We start from the raw sequence: 24,938 nt of genomic DNA on the forward strand, positions 1-24,938 counted from the left end.
CATACACAAAACCTCCCTTCATCCTACATACACACCCCCAACACTGTTTATTTCCATCACAATGAGGGATATAATGACACTGGTACTTTCCACACAAACAGCTCCATCAGAACCTTTTGAGCTGTGATGTAGATGCATGTGAACATGTTCGTCTGTGTGTGAAAGCTAAAATGATTACTTCAGTAATGCACACACACTTGGCTGTTTTGTGAACGCACCTGTTGGCACACCCAAAGAAAACGTCTGTAATCTAAGAGCGCTTTAATGTGCACAATACTGCGGGCGTCGCTTACCTGTGCAGAGCGACGAAACAGCGCATTCACCTGTGCAAACACTCGTACAATAACAGAAACAATGAAGTGCATGAGAGAAAGAGGTTTGTAGTAAAGTTTATACAGTTAAAATGCTAAACGATACACAGAGGGAGAGTTTTTCTTTAGCAAATGAGAAAGAGAGAGAGAGAGAGAGAGAGAGAGAGGAAACACACTGCTTTACAAGAGTGTTTCAGAATGAGAGACAGCAGCACAACCGAGCAAACGTTATTTACACCAATCAGAGAGCAGAACAGAACCAGAGACGAAACATCGTCAATCAAGAGCTCAAGACTTCAATCACTCTGGACAGGAGCGCCGTATGAGTCTCTATCACAAGCCCTTTTCATATTTAATCACATGCAGGATGTGAATATTGATGACAATTCAATTTTAACTAGTGAAAGTGCACATTTTTGATATCAGGAATTACATTTGCACTAATCAGAATGTTCATTCTTGGTCTCAAAAATGAAATTTCAACTAGTAAAAAATAATTCTTGTTATCTGTAACTGCATTTGAAATTCACTCCGGTTCAAATCGCAAATAAATAATTTCTTTCTAGATGAAATCCCAATTTTTCACATATCAGCGATGCATTATGGCCCAAAAAATGTATTCGTTAAAATAACTATCACATCATTAAATGAATGATTAAATCACTGAATAAATCAATAAATATCCCCGGTGTATCATTTTTGGATTATCTTTGGGTTGGTTTTTCATGGTCTTTTCAATTTCATTTCCAGGGTTACTGCTGTCGGCACGTCACCTTTTAAAGTCCATTTCTCTGCACTTTCTGGTGTGTGAGTTTCACACTGCAACTACGGCTGAACGTGGTACAATAAGAGATTTGCAGATGAAGTTACCAACCAGAAACATTGACAATCACATATAAAGCAATAAATGCTGTAAATGACCGTAACATTGGATTAGGTCCGATTCAGTGAGAGAAGAGGATGTCTTCAGTTGAGTGACCCTGAAAATGAAAACACACGAATCTCACGTGTAAATGAAAAATCAAACTCAAAGAGAATGCTCAAACTGAATACAAGGGACATTTACTGAGTTAATGGTTCATTTAATAATTGTATCGTTTTTTTTTTTTTTACAATTTCATTATGTATTTAATTTATTTAAATATTTCAATAATTATTTAACTTGTTGCCCCATATTGCACTTCTTACTGGTAAAAATGATCATTTTTTCTATCAATAATTACACTGTTTTAAGTACTAATTAAAACATTAATTCCCGATATCAACACTTAAATTACAAATAGTGAAAATGCTACTTATTTCAACATATTAGATTTGATATTTCAGATTTCATTAAATTGAAGAGTAATTAAAGAGATGTTAAACGGCTTTCTCGCTAGTTACAATCACATTACAAAACAACCCAAAGTACAGATTTCAGAAATGTGCATTTGTTTACTAGTTGTAATTCAGTTGTTGATATCAGTAATGGACATTTGCACTAGTGACAATGTAATCATTTATGTGCATTGCTCATGTGTGAAATTGGAAAATCAACTAGTAAAAAGTTGAAAGATATGAAAAGGAGTGAAAATGCAGTTACAGATATCAAGAATTGTGTTTTTCTACTAATGCAAACCAAATTACTGATATCAAAAATGTTGCATTTTTTAACTAGTGAAAATTGAATGTATTTCCTGCACAGGATTAATCATCAATTCGGCTTGCAGCATCCACGCTCACAGATTTCCATCATCATCATGTTCTGATGAGAGTCAGCAGTCTGTATCCTACCATGAGTGCTACTTAAAACATCTGGACTTTGTCCATTTGAAATCTGTGTTTTGCAGGATAAAGCAACATTTCGCTGGAAAACACAAAAGTCTGAAGAGAGTAAATCGCTGTGCAGTCACTGTCACACGTTTGACCTGTGAAATGTTTCTCTAAAGTCGTGATTAAACAAATAGAAAATGATTCGTCTCTGTGATACATAAAAGGACGAGAATGCCGACGGTCTTTTTACATCTCAGTCATTCTCTCAAACTCCTCACGAGTTCATGTGAAAGTCTAAAGGAGTATGCACTTCACAACCAAACGCCACTGTTGTCAGAACGCTTCACTGTGATTGGTCAGCACAGGTCTCCATGGGGCTGGCCACCGCCCCCTCATCATTGCTGCTGTCCACTTCCTGTTCCATGGCGGCCTCCTCATCTAGACGCTGGCTGGTGAAATCTGAGATCTCCAGAAAGCCGCTGGGTTCCACCACCACATTCGACTGACTGGAGTCGGGCATGATGGAGTACTGAGGAATCACCTGCACGCAAAACAAACCATTAAGAGCTCAACCACTCAGGTTAACATAAGAAGTATCCTCAATTCAAAGCCACAATTTACAGAAGAATACTTTTACACTGAAATTCATTCTACTCAAATTGACTGAAACTTTCATTGCAAAAAACACATTCAATTCCTATTCACACCAGGAGTGAAAATGTACATTGTGTAAAGTAGGCCTGCACAATTAATTGATAAAATAATTGAGATTATAACTACAGCTGTCGCAATTATATAATCATGAAAAGTGTCAATTACAGCATTTATTTCGGTGTTCTCCCATTGCACCAACATTTTCCATTTACAAACATATTTTTTGGGCCGTTGTGTGCATGAATGCAGCGTTTAAATTATCAGTAATAACACTTCATTTTTCATGCAATTAAATTAATAATGTAATTGAGGAACACAGTTCTCAGCTTGTTTTGATGCATATCTCACATAAAGAATATGGCATGCAGCTGCCCCAAATAAAATAAGTATTTTAATGTAAATTCTGATAATCGCAATTAATAATCACAATTACAATATCAAAGGAAATAATATGCAATTATGATTTTCATCATAAACGTGCAGCCCTAGAGTAGGGTGATTTTTTTCTTCACTCAGCAATAAAAAACAATAAAACCATCGAATAAAATCTAAGCTGTCTGGAAACGTGAAACCAAACGTTGAGCTGTTCGGTCTCTGCGCAAAAGTAAAAAAAAGCCACAGTGAAAACAAACAAACCAAGTGAAAAGAAGTGCCAGCTTTCATGGCGAACACCACATTAAAAAGTAAGAAAGTTGACTCCAGTCAGGTCTCCTAAGCAACCAAATTGGCCCGGTTGCTAGGGAGGGTAGAGTCACATGGGGTAACCTCCTCGTGGTCGTGATTAGTGGTTCTCGCTCTCAATGGGGCGTGTGGTAAGTTGTGCGTGGATCGTGGAGAGTAGCATGAGCCTCCACATGCTGTGAGTCTCCGCGGTGTCATGCACAACGAGTCACGTGATAAGATGCACGGATTGACGGTCTCAGAAGCGGATGCAACTGAGACTTGTCCTCCGCCACCCGGATTGAGGCGAGTAACCGCGCCACCACGAGGACCTACTAAGTAGTGGGAATTGGGCATTCCAAATTGGGAGAAAAAAAGAAAAAAGAAAGGTATAGTGACTAACATCTATTTTTGATAAAAACTTGTTTCTTTTCAAAGTGTCAGCCGAATAAAACAACTTCCTCAAAGGATTAAACAGAGAAGTGAGTTTGCAATGACTGACGAAATGTGTGAATATTAATAAAAGTTCAGCACTGTTATTCTAATTTTATAATGATATATTCCTACAGAATTACTCTCTGATATTACATCCTAGTGTTGGGTTTTATTTTGCATTAAAGTATGAGATCGTGAGATATGACAACTTTTCACAAAAACTGTGTCGAGATCATCATGAATAGTTTTGAGGTTGATGATTTTGCTTTGTGTTCTCACTCTCAGTGTGAATGTGTAACCGCGAGTCATGCGCACCTGTATGATGTCCACGTCTTTACTCTTGACGCGGCCGAACGGTCCGTGTGTGTGCGTCTGTTTAGAGCTGCTGATGAGAGACGAGGTGGGCGGAGCTTTGGTGAGCGGGCCGCTGTCACTGGACGAGTCTACGAGCATGTGCTCAGCATTCGGGTCGATCTCCGCCTCCATCATGGAGATCTTCAGGATGTCTGACACAGACGGTTTCTCAGACGCTGTCACACTCGAGCTGGACTCCGCCTGCAGTTTTACAGACGCATCGCCGCTGCTGGACACTGGCGGACACGGATGACCGCCAAACGTGATCTTGGTTACCGTGGCGCCCTGGGTTATTATGGGCTGCTGCACCTGAAATGCACACAGATAGATAATGATGGCAGAATACCAGACTACTAGTTCATGGTATACTGTGTGCTACAATCCAAGAGCATGTGCAATCTCAGCATGATGAACTGATGAACAAATTTTTACATCTATTTATGACTCATTATTTGACTAGCTGTGTTAGCTTTCGAGTGGAGGGTCTCTGATTTCATGACTGCACACATCAATCATTATGTCAATGAGTTACTGCATGATAATAAAGCACAAAAAAGTATGCGAACAAAAATTGCGGGAAAAAAGTTGCACATTTAACTGTCGATTAAACTTGCATCATAAGAGCAAACATGATGTTTAGAGCAGAATTCTCAGTTAATTTAGTGGAGAACCTGTAACTGAGCTTCAGATATGTGTGTGCTTCTAATCTATGACACTTTTTGTTGATATCAGTCACCATTTGCTTTCACTGCATCTTTTATTCCATACAATGAAAGTGAATGGTGACTGAGACTAACATTCTGCCTAACGTGGCTTTGGAACAACATTTCCGGATGAACTGTCCCTTTAAGTGCATGTAGAAGTCCATTTCACATGGTATTTTGAGACAATAGTATGCAGTATATACACTACGCAGTATGTTAGTATTCCATTCTACAAACATCATACAGAGAGAGAGACGCTCATCACCTGAATGCTGCTGGGTGTTTTGCCGGAGCCCACGGGGTGATGCGCCTGCAGCGGCGGCGGCTGCGACAGCTGCATGTGCGTGTTGGGTCTGTTGTGTGACGTGGGCGCTTGCTGCAGTTTGGGCAGCTGAGGTGTGTGCGGCGGGTTCGAGGCGGAGGGCGGAGGGCCAGCAGAAGGCAAAAGAGAGGCGGAGGGGGCGGGTTTCTCTCTCTGAACAGACGGTCTGGGTGTGGTAGGCTCCGCCCTCTTAGAGGATGTGGGCGTTTCAGCAGGGCCGGCCACAGGTTTGCTGAGAGTGGGCGGAGCTGGGCGGTGCTGCTGAAGAGGGGGAGGAGCTTGACTCACAGGCTGCAGCGACGAGCGGTAGAATAAACCCGTCTGAGGGTCCAGCGTGTCGCCCTCTGACCCGCCCTCCTCCAACACCACCTGCTCCTGAGAGAAAAATAACAACAACAGTCTTACAGCGGTTCACCTCAGACCTTCAGTTGTGTTCCTGAGTTTGTTGGATGAATGATTTTCCATGACTTTCCCAGGCATTTGTGATCACTGGATAGATGTTTGACTCAGACTGATTCACAAATTAATCATTAAAGGAATTGTTCACCCATAAATGAAAATTCTCTCATCATTTACTCACCCTCATGTCATCCCAGATGTGTGTGACTTTCTTTCTTCTGCAGAACACAAATGAAGATTTTCAGAAGAATATTTCAGCTCTGTAGGTCCATACAATGCAAGTGAATGGTGACCAGAACTTTGAAGCTCCAAAAAGCACATAAAGGCAGCATAAAAGTAATCCATAAGACTCCAGTGGTTTAATCCATGTCTTCAGAAGTGATATGATAGGTGTGGGTGAGAAACAGATCAATATTTAAGTCCTTTTTACTATAAATCTCCATTTTCATTTTCACTTTCACTTACATTCTTCTTTTGTTTTTTGTAATTAGCATTCTTTGTACATACACCTACTGGTCGGCTGGTCAAAGGTGGAGATTAAAAGAAAAGAGGACTTAAATATTGATCTGTTTCTCACCCACACCTATCATATCACTTCTGAAGACATGGATTAAACCACTGGAGTTTTATGGATTACTTTTATGCTGCCTTTATGTGCTTTTTGAAGCTTCAAAGTTCTGGTCACCATTCACTTGCATTGTATGGACCTACAGAGCTGAAATATTCTTCTAAAAATCTTCATTTGTGTTCTGCAGAAGAAAGAAAGTCACACACATCTGGGATGACATGAGGGTGAGTAAATGATGAGAGAATTTTCATTTATGGGTGAACAATTCCTTTAAAACCAAATTTTGAACCGTTTCACTTTTCCATGATTTTATTCATTTTCATGACTTTCCCAGTCAAGCAAAATTTTCATATTCATCAATACTCGTTAACTTCTGCAAATTAGGCCGTTTTTTTTCTCTGGTTCAGTCAAAATCCAATTCAGCATAATCTGCATAAGAACACCAGTATTGATTATGCATAAACTGTTAAACTGATTAATTTGTCTCAGTATACAGTGATTTTTGAACATGAGACGTTTAGTTGAATATTTGGGACCATTTACTTTTACTCTGATCATCATTCTGTCTAACATCTCCTTTTGTTTTCGGCACTTCTCACCTGTTGTGTGGCGTGTGCAGATGTTGAAGGTGACGGTACGCTGCTCTTCACTGCTGATGAAGGACAGAAAACCGTCTGACTCTGACTGATGGATCCAGAGACCTCTCCAGCAATCACAGCTTTACTCGCTTTACCTGAAACAAACACACCACGTGCCAACTGTTGGTCAGGTCCGGTCAGGACTCATGTAGATCAGGTGCTTCAGGGAGAGTTTTGTGAGGATGAGTTCATGTCACACAACCTATCCGTGTTGACATCTGCATAATCTGACAAGCTTCTACCAAGTGACGGATGAATTTGCATCACAATACTGTAGAATTTGACTGATATCAACGACAAAGGATATGGGAAGTGTCCTCTCTTTTAAAAGACAATTTATTTAGCAATTTAAATATACATGATTATTTGGTTAATTGTAGGCATCATTGTTTTTCCCTGCTGTCCGTGACCCAATCACAACAGACCGGAGACCTATTTGTGCGATGAAACACCAGTTGAGAAGCGCTGGTTTAAGTGTAACTGGTCTGTACCTGTAGGCATACATTCAGTGACTGGTTCAGACTCTGCTGCACTCTGATTGGATGGTTCTGGTGACTGTCTCCTCTCAGTGGGCAGCGGGATGGGCACTGCCATCTGACTCAGATCAATTGTGTGCTGCCGTGGTTTAGAGTCACCTTTATCCTTCACTGTAAAACACACAAACACACACGTTAATACAGCAGAACACAACAAGCTGAGGTCCACAGAGCAGACAGGCAACACACACCACTGGTCTGCTGCAGCTCCAGCAGGGCTTTGATGGTGGATGTGGCCGATTGTGATTCTCCCGTCAGGTCCTGATAAATGATGGTGGGAGACGCTTCCACGGACACTTCCTCTCCTGTCCACTCCTGCCCTCTGGAGGTGATCACGTGAACTACAGGCTGAGATTCTGAGACACACAGAGAGGTTTTCATCTGGACCTTCTATTTTCCCCTTTATTTACGTCACTTATTCATCTCTCTTTCCTGCTTCTAATAGTTTTGTTTAATTTTATTCTTCTTATTACTCTGATGCTTTCTCAATATGAACTAAAGTATGTTAGTTATAAGAATATGAATTTGAGGGAGAGTCAGTCAGTTGTTAAGGCTCAAAGTTCCTCTAAAGCAACAGAGTGTTTCTCTCGTGTGGTGTGCTGCTGACCATGTGTGATGTCAGCAGACGCTGGGCCGCTCTCTGTGTATGAGGGTGAATCATCTTTCGGTGCCCCCTCCTGGACTGCGCCTGCATCTGCGCTGCGTGACACCTGCTGCAGCGTCTCCGTGACTAACTGCCGCGTCTGCTCACTCACAACCGCAGTCTGGAATGCCATCGGCTTCGGCTTGATCAGAACCTGTCGACAGCATGACAGACAAACTGATCAGATCAGCAGTTTTACAAACATTACAGCCAATCAAACAGTGTTCGGATTTACAGAGACGTACAGTGACAAAAGAAATCATGTGCTGCCATGTATTGCCATGTGAGAAAAAAAAAAGAGATATTATACAGAAATATCTGTCAAAACGAACCAATCACAATCAAGTATTCCAGTAACTTTTTCCACAGGGTGCAGGTTCAAAGGAATGAAATGTAAAACTTTTTAAGACTATTTAAGAAAAATAAATCCACATCTATGCGCTTTAAGGCCATCTATATGCTAGTGTACTTATAAACGTTGACAAAATTCATTTTCAGAAGATAGAAGCATTTAAAATCTGCAGTCTCTCTCTTCCGCCTTAAAAGACCCAGAAAAATGTATGACTCACAATGTACTGCATTACTTTTGACCAATCAAATGCTTTCAAGAATGAGAATGTCCCCCAACCCCTCAATCTGATCAGCGTGTCTGGTTGTGTTCTAACTGGTGCTGATCATGACTCCACAGGGCACTTCGAAGGGTGCACAATCCATGCTGTAGTGTTGTTCCAAACAGATTTTCCAGAAATGACCGTTATCACCTTTCAGCCCTCTGAAGCTCTCATATTGGAGGGTAATTGTCTTTGAAGGGAATAGGGCATAGGGATGATCACTGGATGCAAGGAAACTCATATGTTTATGTGAGTTTATTCATATGTTTAATGCAGCTGTTTTTCTGAGGTTTCTTTCGTTGTACAGCACGGGCGAGTGTTCTTTATTTGTTTATTTATTTGTTCTGTATCGTGATTTAAAATACGGATTTAATGCAATGTTTTATTTACTCGATTGTTTCTCATTCATCTGCATTGATGTGCACAACGGCTCAAGCCTCATCTTTAGCAGATACCGCAATGCACAGCATTTGCTTATAGAAACAGATCAGTTTGATCCTCAAGTCATTGGAAAAGTGGTCAGACTTCAGCAGATCGCTTTCAGGGCTGAACACTGGCTCTGGCATGAGAGAGCAGCAGGGGTGTGTGTATATGTGTGAGTGTCTGTGGGTGTGTATTTAATTTAATTATATTTATTTTTCACACATTATACATGTGCACATATACAGTGAAATTCTTTTTTTTTCACATATTTCACATAGAGTGCAGGGTCAGCCATGATACGGCGCCCCTGGAGCAGATAGGGTCAAGGGCCTTACTCAGGGACACAACAGTGGCATCTTGGCAGTGCTGGGGCTTGAACCCCTGACCTTCTGATCAGTAACCCAGAGCCTTAACCGATGAGCCACCACTGCCCCTGGTATGTATGTGTGTATGTGTGTATGTGTGTGTGTGTGTGTGTGTGTGTGTATGTGTGTGTGTGTCAGTGTGTGTATGTGCATGTGTCTGTGTCTGTCTGTGTGTGTGTGTGTGTGTCTGTCTGTGTCTGTGCGTGTGTTTGTGTGTCTGTCTGTGTGTGTGTGTGTGTGTGTGTGTGTGTGAGTGTGTGTCTGAGTGTATGTGCGTGTGTCTGTGTGTGTGTCTGTCTGTTTGTGTGTGTGTCTGAGTGTATGTGCATGTGTTTGTGTGTCTGTCTGTGTTTGTGTCTGTCTGTGTGTGTGTGTCTGTCTGTCTTTGTGTGTGTCTGTGCGTGTGTGTGTGTGTGTGTCTGTCTGTGTGTGTGTGTCTGTGTGTGTCTGTCTGTGTCTGTGCGTGTGTTTGTGTGTCTGTGTCTGTCTGTCTGTGTGTGTGTCTGTCCGTCTGTGTGTGTGTGTGTGTCTGTCCGTCTGTGTGTGTGTGTGTGAGTGTCTGTCCGTCTGTGTGTGTGTGAGTGTATGTGTGTCTGTGTGTGTCTGAGTGTATGTGCGTGTGTCTGTGTGTGTGTCTGTCTGTGTGTGTGTCTGAGTGTATGTGCGTGTGTTTGTGTGTCTGTCTGTGTTTGTGTCTGTCTTTGTGTGTGTCTGTGCGTGTGTGTGTGAGTGTGTGTGTGTCTGCGTGTGTGTGTGAGTGTGTGTGTGTGAGAGTGTGTGAGTGTGTTTGAGTGTATGTGCGTGTGTCTGTGTGTGTGTCTGTCTGTCTGTTTGTGTGTGTGTCTGAGTGTATGTGCGTGTGTTTGTGTGTGTGTCTGTCTGTCTGTGTGTGTGTGTGTCTGTGTGTGTGTGTCTGTGTGTGTGAGTGTCTGTGTGTGTGAGTGTGTCTGTGTGTGTGTGTGTGTGTGTCTGTTGTTTTACCAGGGGCTGTGATGTAAACTAACTTTTCAAAAAGGCACTGGCTGGTTCGACAAGTTCCGCCCCAACTTCACTTTTCAGTAGGAAAAACATCAACAGACTAAAGAAAACTGTATTTCTCAAGGCACTTGAGGGGGACTTTAAGACCACTTTTGCAATGAAACAAATGGCTTAAAAACACATTAAATAATTAATTAGCAGATCAATACAAAACCACTGAGGCTACATGTTTAATATATTATATTGTGCATTTATGTGTTTTCTTTCTTAAATAATATAATATGATATAATATTAAAACTCTAATAAAAACTCTAGTAAAAAATATTTTACGTAACGATAACATACACAACTTTTACTGTCTATATGTATTAGTATATGTAGAAATTAAAACTCTAAATGAATTCATTATGAATGCATTACATAATGTTAACTGGTTTTAATCAGCTTGAGGCATCATTAATTTCATTCCACATGTTGTTAAAGTTACATGTCCCCATTATTTGATATTTGATTACCCCATAATCCACTTCAGTGCGTCCTGTACCGCCCTAACAGCTCTGTTAGCATGCACATCATTTACCAGAATTATCAACAGCCAATTAAAACACACGTTTGCTGTTTTAAGTCTCCTCTTTTCACGCTGCAAAATTTAAGACCACCCCAAACAATATATAAGACTTCTTGTATTTTATTTAAGATATTGAAGACTTTTTAAGACCCCGCGGGTACCCTGGATCCAATTATAAACATTTTGAAGCTACAATGTAAGTCTGAGTTGCAGGTTGTTTCACATCTGTATTCACAGTTTACATTCATAAAAGCCGTCAGTTTAATAAATGATTATTAGACATCTAAATGTCATTAAATCTGACCTGTGTTTTGCCCTGCTGTCCGTAGACGATCTTTGTGGGGATGATTTTGGTGGTGGTGGAGGGCTGAACACCGGTGCTCAGACTCTTGGGCTGCGTCACAATCATTTTAGTGATGGGACGAGACGCTGTTATGATGGCGGGCTTCGCTCCGGGCACCGTCTGCAGGGTCTTCTCTCCCTGACACACACACACACACACACACACACACACACACACACACACATACAGTCTCATTATAAATACACTTGTGCTGTAAAACTTCAGCAAATGCCAGTTATTGGTGAAGGACAGTGAGTGGAAAGTGGATTTTCAGTGTAACAAAATGAATCATATTCACATAATATTCACATGCAGAAATGATATATTTTTTTATTAATAAACAATAATAATACATTTCTAGAATAACTTCATTTATTGCTAGTATTATTATTAGGGGTGTAAAAATGCAGCGATGCATCTCAGTGCATGCTGGTTTATTAAAAAAGTTGTTATGCCAGGATTTGAATCCAGGTCCATTTGAACGCTAATCAAAAAGTGTGCCACTAGACCAACACATCTAACAATTATAACAAACTGGTAAGTCTTTTTTTCTCTCGTGACATTGAGTGAGTCAGGACTGACAGAACAAACAGATGCTTGACACCTCTGGATGATCTCACCCCTGCGTTTAACAGCGTGGTGACCACATTCTTCCCCGGCAGCCCCTGGATGGTCGTCGCCTTCCCAGTGGTCTTCTGCACCACGATCACGTTGGGTTTAGATGTCATGGGGATGGTGGTGATTTTAGTGGTAGTTCCTGTCAGTACACAACACAATGTTGATGCGAGAGCACACACATGACCCTGATCTGCAGTCTTAGAAACAGAACACAGTTGTTTCTCACCGGACACCATGTTGGAGGTGATGATTTTTCCTCCCAGTGTGGCCAGTGATTTGGGCACGACTGTGATGATGCTGCCGCTGGTGGTTTTGACGTAAGTGGCTCCAGCAGGGGTAGTGGCCACACGAGCGCCGAGAGCAGTACTGACTGACGGACGCGTGTATGTCGCCTGAGTACCTACAAAATGAACAAGACTTGTTCAATGCACAAATCATGACGAGTGAAAGATCACTGATAATCTTCTCAGCAGGAACTTCAATGTGACTGGCCGTTGTGGCACCTGTGGGAGCGGACACCAGTTTGGTGGTCATTATGGCTCCGTTGCTGCTGACAACCATGATGGGGGCGGAGCTACTGCTGGGCAGTGCGGCACTGGAGGGTTTGGGTAAAATCTTACTGGGCTGCATCTGCTGCGTGATGATCTTCACACCTGTGAACACAATGTGACGGATTCAGCTCAGATCATACAGCATTTGTGAAACAGAAAATAGTTTCAACTCATCCTTGAAGTTTATTTCTTACAGAAAAATAATTGACAGTAATGCTCTTACAATGGGTTTACAAGCAGAAATGTGAAACTTGTATTTTTGTTAAAGCTCTTACATGAATTATGCTGTAAAAATGTTTTTCTCCCCAATTTGGAATGCCCAATTCTCAACCTCGTGGTGGCGTAGTGACTCGCCTCAATCCGGGTGGCGGAGGACGAATCTCAGTTACCTCTGCGTCTGAGACCGTCAATCCATGCATCTTATCACGTGGCTCGTTGACCACGTTACCACAGAGACATAGCGCATGTGGAGGCTTCATGCTATTCTCTGTGGCATCCACGCACAACTCACCATGCGCCCCACCGAGAGCGAGAACCACATTATAGTGACCACGAGGAGGTTACCTCATGTGACTCTACCCTCCCTAGCAACCGAGCCAATTTGGTTGCTTAGGAGACCTGGCTGGAGTCACTCAGCACACCCTGGATTCAAACTCACGACTCCAGGTGTGGTAGTCAGCGTCAATACTCGCTGAGATACCCAGGCCTGCCATATAAATGTTATTTAATGTTAAATGTAAAAAAATTATTTGAGGTGTAAAGTGTCTCAATCATCATTTTGGAGGTAGGAATATTGTTCTGGTGTGTTACTGATTCCTGTAGGTGGTGTTTGCTCCATGTAAATGTACTATGTGAAAGTTATCAGATTTACTGCTTTAACGTCAAAATGTATAGTGAATAAGGACTTAAATATTGATCTGTTTCTCACCCAAAGCTATCGTATCACTACATATAGGGCCGTAAAGATTATGAAATCTGGCTTGTTGATTAATTGTCAAACAAATAATTGCAATTATGATGATTAATTGTCTTTTTAAGGGCTTTCACGATTAATTGTCATTTAAATTGTCATATTACTTAAGGTGATTCATACACCTTAAGAAGTCATTTGTACATATTTAACTTCAAATATATAAATCAAATAATAAAATAGGGGTAAATGATTTCCTTTTAAGTCTTTTAAAACTTATGAATGACATGAAAAAACTTTTTAAACAGTAAAAAATTTCTAAATACTTAAAATACGTCTCACTTTTTGGTCAATTTTAGTTTTGATCAATTTTACATTTATACTGTTGTTTTTAAACTAATATATATATATATATATTTTTTTTATTATTATATTTGTATTATATTATAATATATAATAGTAAAATATTTCTCTCTTAATTTCTTCAATTTCACACGTTATTTTAAACACACGAGCCCTTTTTTCTCACTAAGTAAAACCTTTGAGATTTCATTTTATCACTTCACAGAAATAAAGTGTGTCTCCTTCTCTGTGTCACTGTATGTCATTAACGCTGCATGTATGAACCCGAGATTACCAGGAATATTTGCCATTACATGATCGTTTACAGTGAAGCCGGAGCACTCTCAAAGTTTAGGCTGAATTTGTAAACATTCTGTAAAAATGCTGTTGAGTTTTACTGAACCCAGGACAACAACTGATCCTCATGCAAGAGAATGTGTGTTGATTTATGGTATTGTGTGTGTCTGACCTGACTCTTGTTTGATCTGTATGGTGGGTTTGGCACCGGGTGGCGTGCCAGCGCTCTGAGTGGAGGACACGGGTGACACCTGCATCGCTTTAGGAGACACAGACTGAGCCGCAACCGTCTGCTGTGACTGCGTGTGCGGTTTGGGAATCTGCAGGATTTGCGGCGGAGAGCCAACCAGAGCTTTAGGAGATGGCAGACGTGTGGAGGCCACCTTAACTGCAGTGGACGAGCCACCTGAAACACACACCGTCACGTTCACACAAAACACTCTCAAAAACATCACACGCACTTCAAACACACTCACACCCACCCTGTGCGATCGTGGACATCACCACTGACGGGGAGGATGACACCATCGTCGTCACGGCAACAGGACTGGGTCCAGGGGCGGGGCTGGAGCCCGCTGAAATCACCATGGTCTGTCTCTGATTGGCCGCTGTGAGCGCGCCGCTCGACACCAGCTTAGACATGGCAGCGTAGTTATGAGACTTCGACAGGATGTTGGGCACAAAGTTTGAGCTGGGAGACGTCGTCACAATAATGACCTGAGTGACAGACAGACACAGCAAAAACAAGATTTATGAGTACTCCTACACATTGATCGAATTAACTAAAAAGAAAAAGGACAAGCCTTTCAATACGTCCCACCACAAACTGCTGTATCAAAAAGAAAATACGCACTCTTTTTACTAATTAATTTTCCACTCGTTTATAATTACTTATTAAGATGTTTTGTGAACAACCATTTTACACAGATTAGACTGGAAAAGAGCAAGACTAGAAAAACTGAACAGAAAAGTCCATGACTTTTTCATCCATGAATAAATGTTTTTACATTTCCCTGATTTTTCCAGGTGTTCTCGGAGCGGGTGAACCCTACACATCCTCTGATAGCCGTCAAACAGACTGACCTTCTGTGTGGTGGTGTTGGTGGTCTGTGTGGAGGGTTTGGTGAAGGTGATCTTCACAGGTGACATGTGCGGCGGGAGAGAGTTGGCGATGCTCTGCATCAGGTTGCTCATCTTCGGGCTGCCGCTCACAGGAACCGTGATGGTTTTAGAAATGGGCGTGACCACTTTAGGCACCTCCTTCAGCAGCACGGGGGAGGATGAGGAATTGGTTCTCCGCCTTTTACGAGGTTTCTCATCCTCATCGGAACAGCTCACGCCTGACAAACAGCAAATTACGGCATTGACCAATCAGCTGTGAGCTCTGCTTCAAAACCTAATGAGCTGCCCACCTAGAGAGCATTTAAAAGATATCATGGGCGCACTGCTGTTTCAAAACTTAGGCAGCATAAAAAGTATTTTATGGCTGGGCGATATAATGATGAATTTCATGGTACAGCGGGATCCGGCTTCTCTTGATATCGTGGCACAGACCACAAAATTTAATTACGAGACCCTGACTTTTTAATTGAAAGCGCTATGGAGGAAATCAAACAGCTAAACATTCTAACCACCACTCATGAGGTTACAGCTACAATGCTTTCATGCACCAAAATAAAGGGGTTTTAAACTGCATCATCACCCTTACTATAATTCTGTTCAAATTACATTTGAAATTAGGAAATAAAAACAGCCTTGTTTGCCTTAGATATTCATGCATTCTCTGTAGAAATGACTTAAATCATTAAGAGCCTGTGAGTGTTTACCTGATATAAAATTATTCACATCGTGATATAAGATTTTGCTCATATGGCCCACCCCTATCTTCTTTAGGTCAAATTCTAGGTCAACATTGCACAAAATGTTAATTATAAAAACACTTACTATTATTTCAATACAGAAAGGAATTAATAAAAATATTTAAATCTAATTAAAAATTGACAATGCTACCTCTTTTTAATAAAATTTTCCCACCAATATTTGTGTGCTGTGTATGTTTATGGCTATTAGAGCATAATTACGTAACCTTAGCAGCATGTTAATATCAAACTTTATTCAAATCAATTGTGATTCGAGTCTCCTGTACGCATAACGTGTGAAACACTACTTGTTTGGCATGTGCAGTTGTTGATTATGTCGAGTGTGCAAAATCACTTATAATCTGATTACAGTAATTAGTTACGGAATTCGATTTTACTTTTTAGTAGAGAAGTAGTGTAACACATTATATTTAAAATTATATTAATCAGATTACAGTTGCAGACTTTTAATTTTAAGTTCATTACTTTTAGTATATTATTTGGGTTACACATTTCTTTTTTTTTCTTTTCTTTTTTTATCCCCTTTTCTCCCAATTTGGAATGCCCAATTCCCACTACTTAGTAGGTCCTCGTGATGTTGCGCCTGACAAACAGCAAATTACGGCATTGACCAATCAGCTGTGAGCTCTGCTTCAAAACCTAATGAGCTGCCCACCTAGGCACCTCACCTCAATCCGGGTGCTGGAGGACAAGTCTCAGTTGCCTCCGATTCTGAGACCGTCAATCCACGCATCTTATCATGTGACTCGACTAAAAATGACTAAAAACACATCTTTTCCACGAGCACTTAACCAGTCATTAAAAAATAAATAGAAAAATAAATAAAAAATTTCTGTTGCACTTTATTCTGTTTTGAATACTATTATGATGCTAGTGATACTTTGTAATACAGCACTTTTCATATCACTGTCTCCTAAGATGATTCGCTTATGTTTTCCTCTCTTGTAAGTCGCTTTGGATAAAAGTGTCTGCCAAATTAATAAATGTAAATGTAAATGACTCGTTGTGCATGACACCACGGAGACTCACAGCATGTGGAGGCTCATGCTACTCTCCGTGATCCACGCACAACTCACCACACGCCCCATTGAGAGCGAAAACCACTAATCGCGACCACGAGGAGGTTACCCCATGTGACTCTACCCTCCCTAGCAACCGGGCCTATTTGGTTGCTTAGGAGACCTGGCTGGAGTCACTCAGCACACCCTGGATTCGAACTCGTGACTCCAGGTGTGATAGTCAGCGTCAATACTCACTGAGCTACCCAGACCCCGACAGATGATTTTATTAAAAGCGACTAACGGTGCATTTAAAATACTGTATCTATTTTATCAGTATGTGTGTTTCAGAAATGAACCCATGACTTTGGTGTGGTGGTGGTGTAGTGGGCTAAAGCACATAATTAGTAATCAGAACTCAGAAGGTTGCTGGTTCGATCCCCACAGCCACCACTATCATGTCCTTGAGCAAGACACTTAACTCCAGGTTGCTCCAGGGGGATTGTCCCTTGTAATAATTACACTGTAAGTCGCTTTGGGTAAAAGCATCTGCTAAATGCATACATGTAATGTAATGTTAGTGTTGAAACACTAGGTTTCAGATCAGTGTGTGTGTGTGTGTCAGTGACGTACTCTTGACGTAGACCGTACTCCCGCTGGGCAGTACCACTACATTGGAGGCGGGGCTTGCAGGTTGAGGTAATTTAACGGCTGCAGCTGCACTGGAGCTACTGCAGGGGGCCGACGCGCTGGGAGGAGTGAAGGTGGTGCTGGTGTATGAATAACACACCACCACTGCAACACACACAAACACAACATCACCATCAGCGTGTGCACACACAATCATGTCCTCAGTTTAAGCAGTGAGGGCATTGCTCTCGTTTGACTCTTGACCTTCTTTATTTCCGGTTTCAGCGGGCAGGAGCAACGATGCATTCTGGTGAGCTGTAGCGCTAGCCACTGCATTAGCCGTCACAGTGAATGCAGTCTGAGGAACCAGTCTGGGCATCAGAGGAACCAAACGACGACCCTCGATAGACCACTCTGACGAACTGTTCGGACCCGACATGCTGCAGTAAAACATACATTAAACATAGATTGCCTCACAACATTTCTTTACACTTGTAGTTCTGCAAACTGAAACATTTACTATGAATTATACATGAACAATTTCACTTTGTCTTTATTAGATGCGGCACAAACAATTTCCAGCCAATCAGAACACGTCTGATGTTTAATATCCAGCTATGTGGAGCAGGACCAATGAGATTTCAGTGTGACCGAATGACCGAAAACCGTGACCAACAAAAAATCTTAAGGCACATCTCTTGTCACATCTAGTTAGAACAGTGTCAGACCTCAAGAAGTTAAGCTGTGTCCCCGGATAATAAAGAAAGTAAAGTTCTGATCAGACTCACTGATAAGCGATGGTGTTCAAGCGCTCATCATTCACAGCTCTGCGCACCTCCGCTCGATGCCGCTCTGTGGAGATACTGACACAACACACAACACAATTCAGACTACAGAGTCAACAGCACATGAGCATCTGAACGTTTGCAGCCTGAATCAGTTTAATCGTCAGATACCTCAGGACTCGGCTGAGTTCTCCGAGCAGCTCTTTCTTGTCTTTAGTGAGATCTCCTTGAGCACGGAGTGCGCTGACCACACCTGCATACGCTTCAAGCTCTGCACACACATAAACACACAAGAAATATACGTTATATGTAGAACATCACAAAGTGAATACAGAGTACAACGCATTAAACGCACATTTCATCCTGCTAAATTTCTTGCACTCGCTCATTTAAAGGTTTAAAGCGATTAATCGGGTGTCTCACCCAGTTTGCGCAGAATTCGTTTGCATTCATCTCTGTTGAGGTCGAGCAGCGTGGGCCACACCACCGGCATGACGCCCGACAACGGCTTCTCCTGCTGAATCATCAACTTCACACACACACACACACACACACAGACACACACACACATCAACATAAAATCCTTCATAGTTTATGGATTTAACCTCTTCAACTCTGGGAACTTCAAGCCTGGGAACCTCCACAAAGCAAATGAGCGCCACCTAGAGGCGACAATGTTGAAATAAGTGTATGAATATAAAAGTTTTTCACATAGCATTTAAATAGGCATGTCATATATCAAATGAAAGCTCTCGTACTCAGGAATGTCACTGCATTGTTTATTTCAACACCCTTACAGTGCTGTGAAAAAGTACTGATTTCTGATAATGTTATTTACTGAAGAAACGCGATTGATTCATGTGTTAACACACACTGCACTAAAAATCAGTGAACGCATTTAAGCAGAGGGATTATAAGACTAGTCTTCCACTGACCACGACATGATACACAGGGTGAAATACTCGCTCAATTCACTGACTTATGCAGCTGAACTGCTCCATGTCACAGCTCCCTGTAACTGGGGGAATGGGATGAGAAAAGCTGACTCTGGATCAGTGGCTCCGAGCAATGTTCTACATCGATTGTGTTCGCAGAGAAAAAGTCTTAGTTTCTAAAAATATTCTACATTTTTGTTTTATAATAAACAAGTAGTTTGATTCATGAAACAAACCGTGTTTATGACATTTTGGTAGCATTAAAAAGGATTCCATTCAAGTCGTATCAACATGCGCGTTTGAAGTTATGGCGTCTGTCACCGTGGATCAACTCAAAACAAGCGTGCACTGAGATAACTTTAGTGAAAAATATTCATTTATACATCAGACTTATTCCTTGAACATGTTAGGCTGGCATTCCACACTGAATTTTATCCTGACTTTTGAAAAACATCTTACTGCAAGTTGACTGGCATTGTCGATGGGCACAGCACATGATGGCATATATGATGCAGGATCAAGTGTTGGACTTTGCTGCTTTGGGTAAGACATTGGTTATTCTTCATTATTCATATTGAATGCCATGTTGATGGAAAAACAAATCATGCATATTCCAGTTATGTTTATTATAAATATGACATGAAGAACTACTTTCTAAATATCTGTTTGTTTACTGTTTTTTTGACATGAGTGTTGTACAGTAGCTAGCATGACCTGTAATGTCTCATGTATGCAATGCATGACTTATTTGTATGGAATGCATAGCATAGCAGAAGAGAGAGTGGCTGTGAGAAAAAAGTAACGCAAAAGTAACATAACGCTTCACTTTTCATAAAAATTACTTTTTAATTAATTAAGTTACTTTTTTAAGGAGTAACGCAAAATTATAACAAGTTACTTTTAAAAGCAACGTTACCAAACACTGCGCTCAACTATTGATAATGTAATGTTACATTTCCCCACAAAGCTTTCCAACAACACCTAGATTGAGCTTCTAGTCCACTTAGAGGCCGAGATATGTGACGAAAGAGTGGGAGGCATGCATGTGATCCAAAACTGTCTGGATGTCTACGGTGTGAGTGCTCAGATGCTTTAGAGCGCCATTTCCGATCTGTATATTGTGATGGAAGGTGATAGATGAAAAATTATATTTCCAAGTACTTGCTGCCATCTAGTTAAGTGAAATAAGACTTTTTAAAAGTAGATAGAGTAAACAGTACCAAAATCTGCTAAATGAGATCATTTTTTTTTTTTTTTTTTTTTTGCAATTAGTCCACTGTATGTGTGTAAGATGAGCTTTTAAATTCGGGAGTGAAAATTGCAGGCGGCAGCCAAAAAATGCACCAGAGTTGAAGAGGTTAATTTCCTGCTCATCAAATATTCCTGATGATGCTTAAAAACAGACAACAACATGTCCATAATAAACAATGTTTAAAGAAAGACAGGAGATTTAAAGGTAAAGTAGCACTCACCTCTAACAGAGCAGGACTGCTGCTTGAAAATCTCTCTGTCTCTTTAAGAGCCGAAGATCTTCATATCCTTTAGGGGAATATGTGATCAAAGCCATGTAAAAAAGCCTAACCTTAACCACTCAATAACCTAAACTAAAGACATTTACTGCAGTTTCAGAACTCAAAGCTTCCTTCCAGTTTAAAAAGAACATTTATTGAAACTAAACTGCAAAATCAGCTCATACAGAAATCTACATGTTTATAACGTCCCAATCATGACCGCAGAAAAACTATGACTGCCACATTTCCATATCAACAGATATTTTGTAATAAAATTCTACTTCCTTCTTATTTCTGAACACCAGAAGAAATAGCTATATAACAATCAAAAAGAGTGAAACATTTTGAAATGTTTGTCAAACTGAATCTGTCACTGTAACTCAGGCTAAGAAAAGAGGTTGATATTGAAGTACGGGGCTAGGGTTACGGTGTTGATACACATTTCACATGGGAAACGGTTGGCCAATCACAATAAAGGTCATTTACATGAAAGCCTTAAAGGTACAGTAATAAAACAAAAACAAAACCCCAGCCTGTTTCATTTTAAGGCTCAGAGAGAGGGTGGAAAATGATCATGAAAACGAAATCATGACTGTTTTGCTGCAAGAAACCTTGACTTAATAAATGGGCCTCAGATGAAAACTATTGCCTACTGTTAACACAGTCTAGAGATGAAATAAGGTATTATGATCTTTAAATAGAGAAATGTTTATAGGTGCTATATGTAAGATTGACAACAAGCATTTGAAATGGGTACTGCAGTCCAAATTCAAAATATTGGAGAGTTGTGTGCCCCGCCCCAGACTCGAAGCTCATGCAGGTTGCCAGAATGTTGACATGCCAATTAGCGAACTCAGCATCCGTTTTAAAGGATTTCTGGGCTTTAAACTGTCTTCATTTTCCAAAGGCATCTCCAGTATTTATCCTTGTTTTACTATGCCTCTGGTCATGGTGCTTTTTAGACGGATGGCGAGGCTTTTTAGGTCAGGTGGAATCTGTTATCTCTGATCCAGTTCGTTTGCTGGCTTCCATGGCTGCAGCACACAGTGTTGTTTGCCTGCAAACTTGCTCAAATCTGGCAACCCGGCGGTGTCGAAATACTATTGGTGAGTGGGCAGTGGGCGGGATCACACAGGCCAAAACATAAACAGAAATTCTGGCCTGGAATGGAAACTTCAAAGTAGAATATACTGGCTGAAGCATTGTTATCGGAGAAGCCAGTATATCAACTTGGCATGTTTCCTAATTCTCTAATGACATATTATGGTAATTTTATGATTTAGTACAGTAAAAATATTATATATAGCACCTTTAAACCAATCAGTAAACTGTACATTTAAAACCATCTTTAGATGACATGTGAGATCATTGTTTGTCATCTCGCTGCAAAACCACACGGACTCAGATATGGAAGAAAAAAAGTCACTAATATAACAATAATCGTACAAATACAGCTCTGGAAAAAATTAAGAGGCCACTGCAAAATGAGCCGTTTCTCTGGATTTGCTATATATAGGTGTGTGTTTAAAACAAAAAATGTTCATTTTACTCATTCTATAAAGTACTGACAACATTCCTCCCAAATTCCAAATAAAAATATTGTCATTTAGAGCATTTATTTGCAGAAAATGACAAAAAAAGATGCCGTGTTTTCAGACCTCGAATAATGCAAAGAAAACAAGTTCATATTCATTGTTAAACAACACAATACTAATGTTTTAACGTAGAGTTCAGAAATCAATATTTGGTGGAATAATCCTGATTTACAATCACAGCTTTCATGCATCTTGGCATGCTCTCTACCAGTCTTTCACATTGCTGTTGGGTGACTTTATGCCACTCCTGGCACAAAAATTCAAGCTTCTTTGTTTGATGGCTTGTGGACATCCATCTTCCTCTTGATCACAGAGGTTGTCAATGGGGTTCAGGTCTGGAGATTGGGCTGGCCATGACAGGGTCTTGATCCGGTGCTCCTCCATCCACACCTTGATTGACCTGGCTGTGTGGCATGAAGCATTGTCCTGCTGGAAAAACCAATCCTCAGAGTTGGGGAATGTTGTCAGAGCAGAAGGAAGCAAGTTTTCTGCCACGATAACCTTGTTCATGGCTTGATTCATGCGTCCTTCACAAAAATGAATCTGCCCGATTCCAGCATTGCTGAAGTACCCCCAGATCAACACCAATCCTCCACCTGGTCGTCTAATGGTTAGACGGAGACCTGGAGAGGCCTTCAAGCCACAGTGTCTCCACCCACTGTGAAATTTGGTGGAGGATCGGTGATGATCTGGGGGTGCTTCAGGAAGGATCTGAACCCCATTGAAAACCTCTGTGATCAAGAGGAAGATGGATGCACACAAGCCATCAAACAAAGACGAGATGCTTGAATTTTTGCACCAGGAGTGGCATAAAGTCACCCAACAGCAATGTGAAAGACTGGAAGAGAGCATGCCAAGATGCATGAAAGCTGTGATTGAAAATCAGGGCTATTCCACCAAATATTGATTTCTGAACTCTTCCTAAGTTAAAACATTAGTATTGTGTTGTTTAACAATGAATATGAACTTGTTTTTTTTTTTTTTGCATTATTCGAGGTCTGAAAACACTGCATATTTTTTGTCATTTTCTGCAAATAAATGCTATAAATGACAATATTTTTATTTGGAATTTGGGAGGAATGTTGTCAGTAATTTATAGAATAAAACAAACATGTTCATTTTACTCAAACACATACCTATAAATAGATAATTTTGCAGGGGTCTCTTCATTTTTCCCAGAGCTGTATAATTTAATCTGATATACACTCAAAACAGTGTCAGTTTTATTCATGCATGTTAAACACTTCACCCGACAGCAGATAATAAACGCATTTACAGAAGTTTATCAATAATTATAGCCACGTTTTAATGACTTTTTTTTTTTAAATTAAGTGAGTTTTTATTGTCAGTGTTTGTGAAGTGTTAGCTTTAACCTGTAGTATGTCTAGTGTAATTAATGTTAAACTGCAGCAGATGATCAGTATAATGATCAGTGTGTCATTTATAGTTTAATTCTGTTCTTACCTTCATTTGCGCACAGTCCTTCACATCCGCCAAAACACTCGGACCGCGCGCACAGCTGGCCAACGCAGAAGCCCAAATAAAAGTACAAATATTAAGTGTACACAGTACAACAAAACATCTGAATGCATCTAAGAGTACTAATAGCGCTTAAAGCATTGTATAGGGGATATAATATAAGCGTATTATCATAAAAACTAATAACACACCTATAGTTTGCTCAGGCAGTGTATTGGGCAGCACATTGACGATGCGCGCTCTCATTGTTGACATTCTTTTGTGCGCTGGAGAGAGAAGCGCGTTCACGCGCGTTACATGTATTCAGTATTTAGTAGACGCTACTTTTCAGAGCGACTTAAAATGAGGAACACTAGGCTATATATATTCTATATATAAAATAGACATATATGTATATTAAAACTAAAATTTAAACTCAGAGAAACAGAACATAGAGAATTGTAATAATTTCCCAACATCATAACGCACACCCCATACATAGAATAAATCTCTTTATTAAAATACACATTTAGACAGTTTAATTCTGATGCAATTTAAATATGCTATATAAACACAAATTACACAATGTGTGGAATGTATTCGCATATCATCCATAATATGACGTCACCAGCTGAAGAGTGCCGATACACAATCACCTTACTGATCAACTGTATATGTTTGTATGCATCTTGAATATGTATAACAATAATACTAATAAAATAACAAACTCACTGATAGTTAAACCAGCATCATTCAGTCACGGGCAGATGGTCAGTAATCTAATCAAACTGAACCACAAACAAAGCCACAGCTTCACATTTATGGTGCATTATGATCACCACAAGTTAAAATTAAGCAATGCAATTATTATAATGTAATATAATAAAACATTTGAAGATATGGTGAAAATATGGTCAGTTGCAAATTAACAAAAATAGTACAACCTACCAACCCAACCCTGTTTGCATCATGTGACGACTCCGCGAAGCAGATTGGTTCGCACTGACGGCTGGACTGTGACGTCACTTAGACGTGAAAAAATACAAAAGATTGACGCGACGATTTTGTTGCTCACAAAAATTACCCGTCTTATTACAGGTTTTAATTTGATTAATTACTGTACTGTTATTCGTCTTTAAAGTCACTGAAGAGAGTATGATTAA

At 40.4% G+C, this 24,938-nt stretch overlaps 3 protein-coding genes across 7 annotated transcripts in view; 2 read left to right on the top strand and 1 right to left on the bottom strand.

Moving 5' to 3' along the window:
• Positions 1-24,938, top strand: part of LOC127433095 (ATP-sensitive inward rectifier potassium channel 15-like) — a 344,355-nt gene that overhangs the window by 218,269 nt on the left and 101,148 nt on the right. Inside the window, exon 2 of one of the 5 annotated variants that reach the window (XR_007895837.1) lies at positions 3,424-4,083. The exons of the other annotated variants lie outside the window; for them this stretch is intronic. The gene's annotated coding sequence lies outside the window, so the exon portion shown is untranslated. Of the gene's footprint in view, positions 1-3,423; positions 4,084-24,938 lie in introns of those variants that run through there. 5 annotated transcript variants of the gene reach the window in all.
• The window catches only part of LOC127433071 (palmitoyltransferase ZDHHC8B-like), a 241,047-nt gene that overhangs the window by 7,718 nt on the left and 208,391 nt on the right, over positions 1-24,938 (top strand). The gene's annotated exons all lie outside the window — the stretch shown is intronic.
• On the bottom strand, positions 374-23,848 carry LOC127433062 (BRCA2-interacting transcriptional repressor EMSY-like). The gene is made up of 21 exons (XM_051684700.1): positions 23,782-23,848; positions 20,684-20,750; positions 18,700-18,805; positions 18,448-18,547; positions 18,280-18,354; positions 17,756-17,931; positions 17,495-17,656; positions 15,067-15,323; positions 14,466-14,700; positions 14,156-14,389; positions 12,387-12,536; positions 12,110-12,283; positions 11,886-12,022; positions 11,227-11,403; positions 7,941-8,130; positions 7,525-7,689; positions 7,289-7,444; positions 6,759-6,892; positions 5,136-5,567; positions 4,128-4,475; positions 374-2,604 (listed from the first exon to the last, which is right to left on the bottom strand). The coding sequence occupies exons 3-21, from the start codon at positions 18,800-18,802 to the stop codon at positions 2,407-2,409; spliced, it is 3,603 nt and encodes a 1,200-aa protein (XP_051540660.1). The 5' UTR covers positions 18,803-18,805; positions 20,684-20,750; positions 23,782-23,848; the 3' UTR covers positions 374-2,406.

Source organism: Myxocyprinus asiaticus, chromosome 42, assembly GCF_019703515.2.
Source record: "Myxocyprinus asiaticus isolate MX2 ecotype Aquarium Trade chromosome 42, UBuf_Myxa_2, whole genome shotgun sequence".
In the NCBI taxonomy this organism is placed as follows: Eukaryota; Metazoa; Chordata; class Actinopteri; order Cypriniformes; family Catostomidae; genus Myxocyprinus; species Myxocyprinus asiaticus.